The sequence below is a fragment of the Anoplolepis gracilipes genome, chromosome 14 (genome assembly GCF_047496725.1).
Source record: "Anoplolepis gracilipes chromosome 14, ASM4749672v1, whole genome shotgun sequence".
NCBI lineage: Eukaryota > Metazoa > Arthropoda > Insecta > Hymenoptera > Formicidae > Anoplolepis > Anoplolepis gracilipes.
Window position 1 is genome coordinate 8,462,871 of NC_132983.1, and position 15,710 is coordinate 8,478,580.

Below are 15,710 nucleotides of genomic sequence, written 5' to 3' on the forward strand. Positions count from 1 at the left end.
TATAAAAGTCCAACACGTGCATTGGACAATTTAGTATCTCACCACGAATTATCTGTAGAAAAATTTACAAACAATACTCATTTGTGCTTGTTTTTCTTGAAAATTCTATTTTAATATAGAAGTAACATTTCTTATTTTTATTTAGATAACATATTTATAGTTTATTAAAATAAGAGAGAAACACTTGTGTCACTTTCTTTGCCAGAAACTTTATCTCTCCTTTTTTAAACAAATTCTAGACTTTTACTTAATAAGCGTATACGACTTTGATACAACAAGTAATACGGGAAGAATAAAATTTTGACTCTAATAAATTGTTTTCTTTTATCTAATCAACAGACTTAATTTATTAACATTGCTCTGAGCATATTTAAACCAGAACAAAGTTCACTGGTTAGTATCGACAATCATTATCTTACATTTGCAATGAAATGATAGCAAACTATCATATAGGAATACAAGGCTTAGTTAATGTTTGTTAAACTAAGCTTGCATTTGCATTTATAATTTGATAAGTCAAGTTCGTATTATTAAAGAAAACTGACGTTGAAAACGATGCGGTAATAAATCAAAATGTCAAGTCAGCGTCAAAAAAATTGTTGTGCAAAAGTGTAGTGCTAAAATGTATATAATATTGTTTAAATCTGCTTTTCTTTCTGCAAAAATAATGTTATAACTTTTGAAAATTACGTTCAATAGAAATAAAATCACACAGGCACTATATAATTTAAACATGTTTCTGAAATATTAAAAATGTTATATAATGAAAATATAAAAATTCGAAGATACGAAGATGTCAAGGAGATAGAAAGAAGAAAAATATCAAAAAGTAATAAAAAATTAATTAAAAGTAAAATATATTGAACATAGAATATACACATTTATTTATTTAATCACTTTATTGGATATAATATTTTCAATATCTTGAAACATGCTAATAGAAGAATAAATTTGTATAATATATACTTTTATAATATGTATACTTTTTCTATTTCTAATCGGAAAAATTTTTTGATGTATATTTATTCGAACTATCGATTAAATATACATATTAATTCAATCTATTGTAAATCTAATCAGTTCTGACGTTATTAAAATTTAATAATCAAAAATATTCTGAACTAAATGCTGGCTGCATATAAATTCTTCAGAATAATATTCTGGTTTTATATTCGTTGCTTAAGACTCACCTTTGTATCTTAATTTTAATTAAATCTTATATGTACATGCAAAAGTATGGAGAGATGAGATCATTGAAAGATAAATATTTTATATTTTATATTTTATCTACTTACGAGATTATTCAAAACTCTCAAAAAATACTGTTTATACATTGTTATAATAATTAACATAAAAAAGAACGATCAAATTCTGTTTTCAATCTGTGATTGTTGTATTTCTCACAAAATCCGATTCTCTTTTAGAAATATCTTTTCTTTGTTTTCCTTTTCCTAGTAATTCTTTTTACTCTCGACTGTTGCCAATCGTAAGTTGGTAAAAAAATGGAGACAATATGCGTTTTAATTATTCAAAAATTGAATTGATATTCATCTTAACTCTTGCTAACTATAGTACAGTTTATCTTTTGCTCATAAGTTTCTTATTAACCAAGGCAGATTTAAGGCATATAATTATCATTTTCATTATTTATTTTCTTATGATGTTCCCAGTGCTCCATCTTTAAAAAAATTATTGTTCGATTGATCACACGAGAAATAAAGGAGAGGAGATGCGAGAAATACATTTGTGTGTTCCGCGACAAGAAATCACGTAACATTTTTATATATACAATATATATTTTCTTGATAATTTTGAACGTATAATATGCGTAATAATTTTTTTTCATTTTTGCAATTCATTAACTTCTTATACTTACATGATATCCGTGTTAATTTTAAACGGCTATTTGTGATTAATTGAGATGAATTTCATATAAACCGGACACGAAGGACAAAGAAGTAAATCGGACTTTAATTGCATATTTTTTAAATAATCCATTGGTTCCAAGTAAAAATTGTGCACCAAAGATGCTATTGTAGCCTTCAACTCCAGCAGAGCGAGTTTTTGACCTATTATACAATTCAAAGTTTATCGACACTTTCAAAAATTATCGACAAGAGCACAAACGAAAATAATAATTTACCTATGTAATTTCTCGGTCCGCTGGACGGTATATAGGAATATGGATGACGATTCTGTATTCTCTCAGGCAAAAATCTATCCGGATCGAATACTTCTGGATTTGGCCAAAAATTGAGATCTCTGTGAACTCCGTAGATATGGAAGATGTACGATCGTTCCAGCAGGTATGACATATGATTCTGAAAAGCGTATTTTAAAATTACAAAATATTAAAATTTACAAAAATAAAAATTTCTTTTAAAAAGATGTACATAATATTGTACATATTTTTAAAATGTTAAAGCATTTAAGTTTTACATTTGATAATATATACTTCGTGTAATGTGATTTGTAACAATATGCAACAAAAATGGATTACATAATTTTATATGAATTTTGTATGAATCTGAATCACATAATAATATTACAAAATATTAAAATTTACAAAAATACGAAATTAAAAAAAAATAAAAAATACAAAATATTGGTATTCTTAAAATCTTAAAATAATTTAATTTATTTTACGTTTGATAATTTATACTTCATGTAATGTTACATGTCCAGAAATATATAGAGCAAAAAAGTAGTGCATTACGTAATTTTCCATCTTCGGCAGCTTTTCGGAATATTAAAAACACGCTGGGATACAAACGTAGCGCTTCCTTTAAACATCTCTCTAAATATGATAATTTTTGCAATGTTTTCATCGTTAGTTTCCATCCGTTCTCTTGCTTCACGGTATCGACTTTAACCCTTAGACTTTCCTGTGTTATTAATGATGTTTAAAGTGTATTGTTTAACATTCTGGTTTACATGTACATACATACATACATATAAATTCTTAATAAAATCAAAATAAATTTTTTATATTTATTTTAAAATAATTTTTTTTCGATATATATGTAGAAACTAATGTAAAGAGTGCCTCAAAATTAAATGTCAAAACTTTAGGATCGTGAAAGATAAATTAAGAAAAGAAGTCTTTTAATGATTTGTTCGTTTTTGCTTCGTTTTGAAAAAATTCGCAAAATCCCATGTTGGGATGTTTAACGAAATTAGAATATCTGGCGTATTGTGCAAGATGGTAATTAATTATTCGCTTGTAGACTTCTGATAAACAACTGTAATTAATTCATAACAAAAAGGCAATAATATAAACATTAACTAAATATAAATTAAAGTAAGCAGGTTACAATAAAAGGCGGTCTAAGCAATGATATTCAATATTCTTCTTTAAGGTCAATTGTGATTGGTTAATTCTTTGTGGCCCACAACTTACAACACTTATTGTAAATGGCTCTTAACTCTGCGGTATCGCGTATTTATTCACAATTCTCTAACTTTATTTTAAAAGGATTTTAATTCACTCTTTTTTTTAATTTTAATGTTTCATAACTTTTACTTTATAATACTTTTTGATAAATATAATAATTGTAGTATTGTTTTATATTTTGGATAAAATATTTTTTGTTTGTTTTTCTTTTAATTTTGTTCAAAACAAAGCAAAACCAAGCGATATTTTGTAAGGGAGTTTTTTCTTAGTTTATCGATTAGCTATATGCTCTTGAAGTTTTGATATTTAATTTCAAGACATTCGGTATGTAGCAAATATACATTACAACAAAAACTTGATATCAGTACTACAGATCTGTACTATAATTATCCTTACGAAACTTTGAGTTAAAATTGTAATTTAAATAATACATTGCAATAATATTGAAAAAATGTACCTGAATATCTTTGTTCAGTTAATAGTAATAAAGCAAACATCATATTCCTCGCTGTAATATCGTAACCCTGTAATCATCATCATTAATTATTGTATTATTGTATTATGTATAACGTAATACAATTATACATGCTTAAAATACACTAAACGTAGAAAAAAGATTACTGATACGTACTTCAAATATAAAAGTATCAATTTCCTCTCTAATGTCCAAATCAGTTAATAAACCTTCGAGATGCCGCTATTAAAAGGTCCAACATGGCCAGCCGCTTTTTTTTAACTTTTTAGAAACAAAAACAGTATATTAGCTCAATCTCATTATTGCATTCTTTAATTAACATTGTTCTTGTATAAAGATCAACCTCTATTAGAAATAATAATGATTTAATTTATGACAGACATATCCTATATCTCATTACGTATATTTTGTACAAATACTACAACAATAATTTTAGATTGTGCAAACAAGCTTAAATTAGAAGCTGATCTCTTACATACTTCCAAACACTTCGACATCATCTATTTCTTTGTCACTTTCAAGGTTTTTCAAGTACCGACCATTAGTGTGTTCGTGATAAAGTTTTCTTTCTGCAATTATCTACACATACAAGTACGATATTAATTTTTAAAAATGATTTTTTATACTTATTGACATTAGCATATTGTGCTATAGCATAATATTAACAGCATAATGTGTTATAGTAGTGTTATAGTGGGGATTCTAAGCCATGGGGCTCCGAGGGGGGTGCGGGGGCGGAGGTATCTGGGAGGCGCGAGGGGTCTGGTGTTACATAAAGGGGGGGTGAAGGGTCCTACATACGTTCAAAAGTAGATGTTTATCTTTGTGGTCGATTTTATAGCCGAGGGCATTTTAGAAGTCATAAAACTGTTTTTTTCTAATTTTATGATTATTTTATGGTCATTATATCATTAAGATTTTAAGCGCCGACGTTCGGCAGCTTTGCAACCTCGCGGAAAATCTCCCATAAAACTGGAGCAAAACATCTTCCATAAATTTTAAGGAAAGAACTGCAACTGCAAGGTGTTTATCTTTGTGGTTGATTTATAGCCGGGGGACATTTTAAAAGCCATAAAACTGTTTTTTTTCTAATTTTTATAATCATTTTATGACCATTAGGATATTATGGAAAAAGAGATTTTAATCGCTGGCGTTCGGCAGCTTTGCACCCTCGCGGAAAATCTCCCATAAAATTGGAGCGAAACATCTTCCATAATTTTTAAGGAAAGAACTGCAACTGCAAGGTGTTTATCTTTGTGGTTGATTTATAGCCGGGGGACATTTTAGAAGCCATAAAACTGTTTTTTTTTCTTTTTTTCTAATTTTTATGATCATTTTATGACCATTAGGATATTATGAAAAAAGAGATTTTAATCGTCGGCGTTCGGCAGCGATGCACCCTCGCGAAAAATCTTCCATAATTTTTAAGGAAAGAATGCAACGCATCAGCGCTAACATTCAGCTGCTCGAATTTGAAAATTTGTCTCCGCGTTAAAACGTATTCAACAGTCGTCGAGTATCCTTCGATTTAGTGCTAAAATGAATATAAAAGCTGAAGATGTGATTGTCATCGAAGACAATGAATACAATGAAGATGTGGTTATCATCGACGACAGCGATGAAGAAGTGGAAATAGTGATTGACTCTGATTATGAGAGTGACCCGGAAGACTATTTAAATGAGCAAGTAGTGCCGTTAGTGCGTGAAGACTTACGAAATATAACCGAACGGCAGGAAATGTGTAATATCATATTTTATTATGTAGTGAAAAAGTACGACGACGACGAGGAAAATAGTGGAAAATTTTGTTCTGGGTGTTTTATTGAAGTTCAAGATTCATATACACAAGGTAAAATTGTGTATAAACATAAAACTGGACAATATATTCATCACAGTTGGAACTCGTGCAATAACTGTGGACATTCACTGTGCCAAATAATAGCATGTAGTGTGTGCCGTTTTTGTGCGCAGCAATAAACTTTTTGTAGACATTTGCTAGGACTAAATGCTGTGAAAAATGGTGACCGAAAAACTATTGAATGCGGTGGTGTAGTTTCAACGAAATCACGAACTTGGCATAAAAAATTCCTCAACCGTGATCTCCAAACTACAAACTTATATATGGACTAATGAAAACAATAGACCAAGGGGAAAGCCTTGCGAGAATTGCTGTTTACCAGGCAGAAATCGGTAAGCATGTCCTGAGCAGTTGCAAGAAATCCATCGGGAAATCCGTCAACATACCGATAACATGTTGTATCTAAGTAGATAATATAAGAGAGATCTAATCCAGGGATATGAGGGGGGTGAGGTAAGCGGGGGGGACGAGGCGAGGTACCTCGCCCTCCCCGCACTGACGGGGGTGGGAGTCCCCCTCAATCGCGGGGGGAAGGGGCAAATGTCCCCCCTAGACTGAGGGGGAAGGGGGAGGTACCAAATGCCCCACCCCCCAGATTAAGGGGGGGAGGGTGGTACCAAACATCCCCTGATTGAGAGGGGGAGGGGGAGGGGGAGGGGCATACATATGGTTCCGCACGTGGAGGGAGTGTCCTCTCCGACTGACTGCGGAGGTCTGACGGTGAGAGAGAGGAATGTCAACTGTTATAGATAAAATAATCACCCCACTCTGTTTATTCATAATGTATATTTGCAATAATAGACGTTCGCAAGGCGGTAGAGGGAGACGGTGCGATAACGTTCGCAACGTGGTAGAGGGAGACGGTGCGATAGACGTCCGCAACGTGGTAGAGGGAGACGGTGCGATAGACGTTCGCAACGCGGCAGAGGGAGACGGTGCGATAGCGTTCGCAACGCGGTAGAGGGAGACGGTGCGATAGCGTTCGCAACGCATTAGAGTTCTTCTTAGAGCGTATAGGAAAAAACTAACCACGCGCCACGCGCATTTATCTCAAATATATACACGAGATCCCATATCTCATCTCTCTCTAAATAGAGTATCTCTTTTTAAATAGACTATGCATATGATCCTATGAGAGGTAAACGTCTTTGTTTGACTGAGACTAAGAGAGCGCGAGGAGGAGGAGGAGGAGGCGTAGAATAAAATAGTGTGAAGAGAAACATTAATGTTAATAATAATTTTTTATTTTTTATTTGTTACAAGTATCATAAAGTATATCATTTATAGCACACGCCAACAATTCGCAATCTACGAGTGATCCGCTATCGAACGCGTCACTCTCGCGAATCGCTTTCACAGCATCATTTACATCAGTAATATTGTTTCGTTGCAAGACGTTACAAAATTGTTTAAATTTTTCATTCACGAAATGTGTATTTTAACACAACCATGAATGCATATGATCGATGCAATCTTCAAAATCGAATAAATGTAATAATGTTTGAGGTTGCATATACAAAGACTTATTAGATAATGTTAATTTAATAATTCTCGATCCGTTTAATGCGATCATTTGGATAGATAGATCACAGATCCATAATGGTTGACTTTCAGTCGATTGTACATGTCGTTCAATGTCTGCACGTTTCTGCATCAATGAATGCCAGAGTACGATAGGCAATACTAATCGATTACCTCGGTTGTCACCAAGTATCAATTCGACATACGACATAGCTCCAACGCTTATTCCAATCTCCAAATATTTGTAAGATGTCGGGGTTAAGATATACCTTCTTCCAAGTATGCAAACCGCACGACGAGATGAAACGCTATATAAAATATTAAAATATATTAAAAAATAATATTTAGAAAATAATTTTTAGGAAATAATATTTAGAAAATAATTGAAACTTACATGTTCTTTAATTGAATTTCACCGTTCTCAATCGGAATGTAAAAATTCATCTTGCTGGTTTCTTTTGTGGAGCACATTTTTTTTTAGCACAACCTTATGCACGGACAACTGATGCGATACTAAACTATTGAAAGTACTGCGATCAATTTGTAATATCGCAAAACGTCATGAGGAGGGGAGTATTTGTGACGTAATTTTGCAAGCGCCAATGTAAGGCTGCTAGAAATTATTAAAAATCGCGTCTCCACGTGCTTTCTCGAGCGCCGTGTGTGGCCGCCGTATGATTGAAATCTAATCAAATGTATACGACGATTGAAATATTCGGTTACAAATGTATACGCCAAAGCGTGAGATAAAATTTTTGGCTAAATGATAACATAAACAGACCGTCGACGGTACGGATGTTTGCGCTAAAGAATAACGCGCCGACAGTACGAATGTTTGCGCTAAAGAATAACGTGTCGCATAGTGGGTGGGCATTATCATGTATATTTAATTTGATTATAAATAATAAATATAATCCTATGCGTAGAGGATGTCATATTATATTACATTACCACGAAATATGCGTGAGATAAAGAGACGTGATAATATAGAAATGACGGATGTTTATACGAAAGAATAATGTTTTCGCAACGTGAAAAGAATATAACGATTAGATATAAATCAGAACAGAGAGTCACATCTCGCCATTATTGTCGAAGCTTGCACGAGTGTACCTTATATGTAAAAAAATGGAGCAGGTTTTAACGCATCAATCCACCTTGATAAATTCGGTGGAGGAGTACTTTGCATGGGAGGTGCGATGCGATGATTATATCAAGTCGTTGGAAGAGCAGAGTCGAATTAAACGACCGCGAATATCGATCGGATATCGACAATTGTTGATCGCAAAGATCGCGCGACTCGAAGGACTGAAAAATGCGTTGCGCAAACGTTTCGTACACGCAGGTGCCGGACACAGCGCGCATCAAGCTGCACTATTTTGGCGAGAAATTGATACAGCGTTCGAGAACCGTATATCGACTGGTGCGATAATCAATAGCAATTATATCGAACCTCGCCAGTTTCTCGAAGACGCGAGTGATATCGTGCTTGAACATGTGCGAGACGCTATCGAAACACACTGCAGTGTGAAAGTGAATACTATGTTTAACGGTAAGTTTGTGACGGGTGAAAAGCACGACGATAAAAGTGTAAGTACAAAAAACTGTGAACTATTTCGTACATCTGATTTACGCGAATGGTACGAGCAACGTGTTATCGAGCCCACTTTAGCATCTCTCGAAGAATTTCAAGAACGTGATAGTGGGTGGGCATTATCGCGTATACTTAATTTGACTGTAAATATAAATAAATATAATCCTATGCGTGCGGGATGTCATATTATATTACCGCGAAAGATAATGATGAAGCGAGCGGTAGTTAACGTGCGATCCAAAGACAATGCATGTTTCGCATGGGCAGTGACTGCTGCTATGTATCCCGCTGAAAGAAGGGTTGAACGAGAATTATCGTACCCGCGTTACACGGATGTGCTAAATCTTCGAGACATTGAGTTTCCAGTGACTCTTAATCAAATTAAAAAGTTTGAAATTAACAACAATATTTCAATCAATGTGTACACCATCGAAAACGAAAATATTGTTCCTATTCGTATTTCGGAGCAAAAGAGGGACAAGCACGCCAATTTGCTATACATTCAAGATGCGCAAGATATCGGACATTTCGCGTGGATCAAGAATTTATCGCGACTCGTGAGTTCGCAACTCAATAAACACAATGGACAAAAATATATCTGCGATCGGTATGTATATGTAATATTATTGATTTTTTTTTCAAAATAAATATATAATTATTATTTCTATTTTTTTATAAATGTTAAAATATATATACATATATAATTATTATTTCTTTTTTATAGATGTCTACATTATTTTTATTCGAATGAGAAACTACAGTCACATACTGTAGACTGCGGGAAGATGAATGACTGCGCTATTCGATTACCGAGCGATAAAGATAAGTGGCTCGCTTTTAACAACTATAACAGGAAGGAGCAGGTTCCTTTCGTCGTGTATGCCGACCTGGAATGTGTTTTGAGAAAGACGGACAAAGAAGAAGAAGCAGAAAAAAATGTATACCAGCATCATCAAGTGTTTAGTATCGCTTATTATGTACATTGCTCGTACGATAATTCGTTGTCCGCGTATCATTCTCGTCGCGAAGCCAATTGCGTCGCATGGTTTGCTGAAGAATTAAAAAATTTAGCAACGAGCGTGAAAACAATTTTATCTACAAATCTTCCCATGATAAATTTGACGCGTGAAGAATTGGAAAAGTTTAACAGCGCTACTCAATGTCACATATGTGAGAAACCATTCGTGGAAGACGATACGCGCGTACACGATCATTGCCACCTCACTGGGCGGTACAGAGGTCCCGCGCATTCAAATTGCAATCTAAATTATAAGGAATCCTTTTATATTCCAATTATTTTCCACAATTTATCCGGTTACGATTCACATTTTATAATCGAGGAAATAGCTACAGCATTCGAAGGAAGAATCGATCTACTTCCGATAACTAAAGAAAAATACGTTTCATTTACGAAAGATGTTAAACTTACGGAAGACAATTCGCGAAATCACATTAAATTACGTTTCATCGATTCTTTTAAATTTCTCACAACAAGTCTCAACAAATTAGCATCTTTTCTCAGTAAAGATAAATTAAAAATTTTACAATCTGAATATCAAAATTTGCGGGTAGAAGACTTTGATCTGTTAACGCGAAAAGGTGTCTTTCCGTACGAATATATCGATTGTGTAGATAAATTGCACGATACATGTTTACCTCCGCGCGAATTATTTTACAGTTCCTTGACCGATGACACAGTATCCGAGAGCGATTACGCGCACGCCGAGACTGTTTGGAACCGATTCTCCATTAGAACGCTAGGCGAATATAGCGATCTATATTTAAAAATCGATGTCTTGTTATTAGGCGATGTTTTTGAAAATTTTCGTGACAATTGTATCAAGAGTTACGGGCTCGACCCTGCGCATTATTATACTCTGCCCGGATACACGTGGGATGCCATGTTGAAGCATACAAATATTAAGTTTGAATTGCTCACTGACATCGATATGGTAATGTTTATAGAACGAGGTATACGCGGTGGTTTGAGTCAATGTTCCAACAGATACGCGCATGCTAATAACAAGTACATGCAGTCATACGACCCATTGAAACCGTCATCGTATCTAATGTATTTCGATATAAATAATTTATACGGATGGGCAATGTGTCAACCTTTGCCTTACGCTAGTTTTCAATGGGTCGACAATATATGCAATTTTGATCTATCATCGATCGCGGCCGATTCGCCTACAGGCTATATCCTCGAAGTCGATCTCGAGTACCCGCAACATCTTCACGACGCGCATACTGACTTACCGTTTTGTCCGACGCGTGACAAACCACCCGACAAGAGAGAGAACAAGTTGCTCGCGACCTTATACGATAAGAAACGATACGTAATACATTACCGCAATCTGCAGCAATGTACGCGACACGGTCTTCGCGTTACAAAAATTCATCGCATATTACAATTCGCGCAATCTCCATGGTTACGTACATATATTGAATTAAACACACAATTTAGAACAATGGCGAAAAATGATTTTGAAAAGAATTTATACAAATTAATGAATAATGCAGTTTTCGGCAAAACGATGGAAAATGTGCGCAATCGCGTAGATGTAAAACTTATAACAAAATGGGACGATAGGTACGGCGCAGAGGCAATGATCGCGAAACCAAATTTTCATAGCAGGAGCGTTTTTTCGGAAAATTTAATCGCTGTGGAATTGCGTAGACTCGAGGTGAAGTTTTACAAACCAATCTATGTAGGTATGTGTATACTTGATGTATCCAAGATGTGTTTGTACGAATTTCATCACGATTACATGATTCCAACGTATAAAGAAAAATGTAAAGTCATGTACACCGACACGGATAGTCTCATATATCACATTGAGTGCGAAGACGTGTACGAGAATATGAAGCGCGACATCGGCAAGTTCGACACGAGCGACTATGCGATAGACAATGCGTACGGTATACCGCTCGTGAATAAAAAGGTACCGGATCTGATGAAGGATGAAAACAACGGTATGATAATGACAGAATTTGTTGGGCTTAGAGCAAAAATGTATGCGCTAAAAATAGATGGTAAAAAGGATACGAAAAAGGTAAAAGGTGTCAAGAATAGCGTCGTCGCGAAAACGATAACATTTGACGATTACATGCAGTGTTTGAACGAAGGAATTGAAATGACGCGACAGCAATCGAGTATAAGATCAAAAATGCATAAAGTATATACCATGCGGCAGAAAAAAATTGCTCTAAGTCCACACGATGATAAACGGTATAATACCTAAAAGTATCGATACGCTACCATGGGGGCATTACAGAATACCGTTGTAAAAAAGAAAAAAAGTGTATATATTTGAATATTATATATATTTATATATGTAAACTTTATATAATATTTGTTATATTTTTACAATACATTATTTTTATGTATCCAAGAATTCCGTGAACTATCGAATCCCAACCATTTCACAAAAACTTCATCCCCTCTCTTCTTCAATATCTTTTCCACAAGATATATATCGGGATTAGCAACGCGTTGCAGTTCGTATTCGTAAAATCCACCGGCAACGGGATTTCCGCGCGAATCTTTTAATATATATGTCACGGGATTAGTTTTCTGTATCTTAACAATTTCGAACACTTCGGTAGTCCAATTTGGTGTGTAGCCTTTTTCGAATAAAGTCTTGAATTTACTCACGCGCACCGAATCGCCTATTTTAAATTTCGCCGGCGCCGCAATCTTTACGTTGCTGTACACCGTATGTAAAAGTTTCTCCGCGACGGCTGGAGTAACATCGACAGGTCTCATACCGATAGTGCGATGTTTTTGCGTGTTGTACTCTTCAACGAGTCTCGATAGTTCGTCGATCCACTTGTAGTTTCCATTGAGCGTAAACATTTTCCACATTTTATTCTTCAAAGTACGATTGAAGCGTTCCACGATCGAGGCTTTCATGACGGAATATGTCGAATAATGATTAATATCGTGTTTCTTCATGAGGTTTTGTACATTTGCATTGTAAAATTCTTTTCCTTGATCGGTTTGAAAATTTTTCGGGCATCTCGCATCGTCTCGAATTATCTCTGCAATCGCATCGGCCGTCTCGTTTCCACCTTTACTCTTGAGCGGTACGACCCACGCATACTTGCTCAACACATCGATAACAGTGAGTATGTAATTGTATCCCTTGTTGACTCGAGCATACGGACGCATCTCGACGATGTCGGCTTGCCACAGATCATCGTATCCCCGCACTATGACGTGTCTTCGGGGAAAATTTTTTCTCGCTGGCGCGTGCAGCTCGTTTACCAACTGCCGTCTCTCCAAACTATGTTGATTCTTTGCTTTGCCAGTTTTTCTCGATGGTTGTTTGTTGTTTGCTTTTTTATCACTCATTTTTCGTTTATCGTCCTTTAAGAGCCGTTCTTTAAGTTCCGTTTTTTCTATGTTTTTTTTTTTATTTTTTCACGTTTTCTGATCCGTTCTTAATCCGTTCTTGCGTTGTTCACCGCCGTCCTTCACCCATTCGAAAATCGTTCTTGATCCGTTCGCAGCCTTTTTCACAGTCGTTTTTGACTCGTTCGTAGCCGCTTTTGACCCGTTCGTAGCGTCGTTCACAGACGTCTTTCGAACGATCGTAGGAGTTCTTGAGTTGTTTGTAACCTTGAGTGTAGCCGTGAAGAACGTGTTCGTAGCCTCGTTCACAGCCCTGTTTGAGATGTTGATAGCCTCGTTCGAGGCTGTTGTTGTTGTTGTTGTTGTTGTTGTTGCTGCTGCTGCTGCTGTTGCTGCTAGGTCGTTCACTACCACTGCCACTCATTGTAGTTAGATAGCAGTTCGGTAATTCTTCGTAGCGGTTCGATAATTGTTCGCAGCCGTTCGATAATCCTTCGTAGCTGTTCGATAGCCGTTCGATAGCCGCTCCTAACCCGTTCACTGATGCTCATTCGGGTTGATAGCCGTCTCTGAGTTAGCGTTAGCCGCGCGTTGAAGATTGTTTAGCGCAATCTGTAATGCTCGCACGTCCTTCTCAAGCGAAGTAAGCTTCTCGTCTGATTGTTTCTGTCGATTCATTAATCTTTTAACGCAAGACTGCACGTACAATTTGTTGACGGCATCGGTGTCAGCCTCAGGTTGCGCTACACGACGAATCTTACGCGACCTCGCATCGAAGTCTGTAACGACGCGACACAGAGCGTTTTCGTGCACATAACTTTTTACCAATCTATCCCAAGAGCCGTTTGTACCGGTTGCATCATTTCTTGAATCGAATAAGCCAAATTTGTTGATAGGCATTTTTTTCCGACGCTTCGTAAAGTGTCACGCGACGCTGATCGACTGATTAGTTTTGTCGATACATCATTCAATTTATAATAAGACCACTTTCGCGAAGTTCTTCGATAATCGACATGATTTCATTGTCGTGAGCATTGTTACCGGCTCGACGCGAAGCATCCAGTAATCGCAGACGATCTACCAACTCGTTTGGATCGTTCCAATGCACGTAGTCGATCTTATTGTCGTTTAGAGTCATAGCGCGCGGTAGTATACCCTTTCCAGCTTTTCTGCTAGACAATAACGGCGCAATTACATTTTTATACTTATATCCTTTAGTCCCTAATACTGGATTATGTGCTTTGTTCCCACGTTTATGCGCATTCGTCGCTAATAATATACTTTTATATTTAAGCAAATCATCTTCGGTATATATTTCATCGTCGGGGATTTTTTTGAAAATTAATTCATAGAGACCAGGCGTTCCCGTATATTTTACTTCATTGATAATTATATTATCATTTTTGTCTACGTCAAAATGTTTATCACCGAGCATTATTCCATCGTTAGAAAACTTAATGCCGTACACATAATCCATAGCTTTATCTTTATCTTGATTCATAACAGTTAATATATATTTTTGTCCGAGTGGACCTAAATGCTCTCGAAATATGTTTACACCTGCGGACGTTTGCAATTCACGTTGTACCGTCGTAACCAACGAATCGGGTGTGGTTTCAAAAATTTCGTCGACGGGTGGTTGCTCGTACGATAATTGACGCGGTTGCGCAATTTCTATCTGAGTAGATGTGTCCGGTATCGTTCGTCTTTGATTAGGTGTAGAAGTTATCGGCAAATCATTTAATGAGACGTTTAATCGTTTTTGCTTTGAGCTCAAATCATTATATGAGATTCTTGGTCGTTTTTTAACTTTAATAATTTTCTTTTCCACATGGTCTTTTTCGAGTATATCGAACGGCTCGATTTTTGATACGTCGGATTCTACATCGATGGTATTTTGAACAAGCTGTTTTAGAGGCTCGCTAATCGGTTTAAACTGTTTCTCCAACGCTACATCTTCCTCAATTTTACCAGTTTTTAACGCGCGATATTTTTTGCGAATTGACTCGCTCGTCTGTACAATTTTTCGCGCAATCTTTTCACGATCACTCATGTTTTTTTATGTAGACGTTGCTCTGTCAATGTTTCGATAGCAACTGATCATTTTACGGTACCGCAAATTCATTAAAACCTCTTCTGTAACGTCCATTGTTCATTGAACTGTCTTTGTCAATTACTAGAAATCCATACTTGTGCTGCCAACATTTTTGGCATAACGCGCAAAAATCATCGTACGACATATCAGTATTTACATGATCGTTGTACACATGTCGCAAGTTTGTACCGTCTTGTTTAAATAAAATCAACAGATTAGCATTGTCGCGTATAAGATGCTTGGGTATCTTGGCATACGTTTGACAGAGATAGAAACAATCGACGCTTGAGTGTCGACCCATTGAGAAGTACTCTCTTATCGGATCTTGCTTGTCGCATGCCACGTCATCGAAGATAAAAACCGAATTCAGAAGCGCCTCTCTCGATGAAATGACATCGCTGTTATTAGAGAACGTA

The 15,710-nt window shown here is 35.8% G+C and overlaps 2 protein-coding genes across 2 annotated transcripts; both read right to left on the reverse strand.

The window, feature by feature from the left end:
- Window positions 1–1,612: 1,612 nt before the first annotated feature.
- Window positions 1,613–2,791, reverse strand: LOC140673557 (cytochrome P450 4C1-like). Its single transcript, XM_072906555.1, has 4 exons — window positions 2,717–2,791; window positions 2,144–2,321; window positions 1,877–2,069; window positions 1,613–1,678 (listed from the first exon to the last, which is right to left on the reverse strand). The coding sequence occupies exons 1-3, from the start codon at window positions 2,726–2,728 to the stop codon at window positions 1,903–1,905; spliced, it is 357 nt and encodes a 118-aa protein (XP_072762656.1). The 5' UTR covers window positions 2,729–2,791; the 3' UTR covers window positions 1,613–1,678; window positions 1,877–1,902.
- An 11,365-nt stretch (window positions 2,792–14,156) lies between these two features.
- On the reverse strand, window positions 14,157–15,652 carry LOC140673423 (uncharacterized). The gene has a single exon (XM_072906405.1). The coding sequence runs from the start codon at window positions 15,250–15,252 to the stop codon at window positions 14,167–14,169; it is 1,086 nt and encodes a 361-aa protein (XP_072762506.1). The 5' UTR covers window positions 15,253–15,652; the 3' UTR covers window positions 14,157–14,166.
- Between the last annotated feature and the right edge of the window lie 58 nt (window positions 15,653–15,710).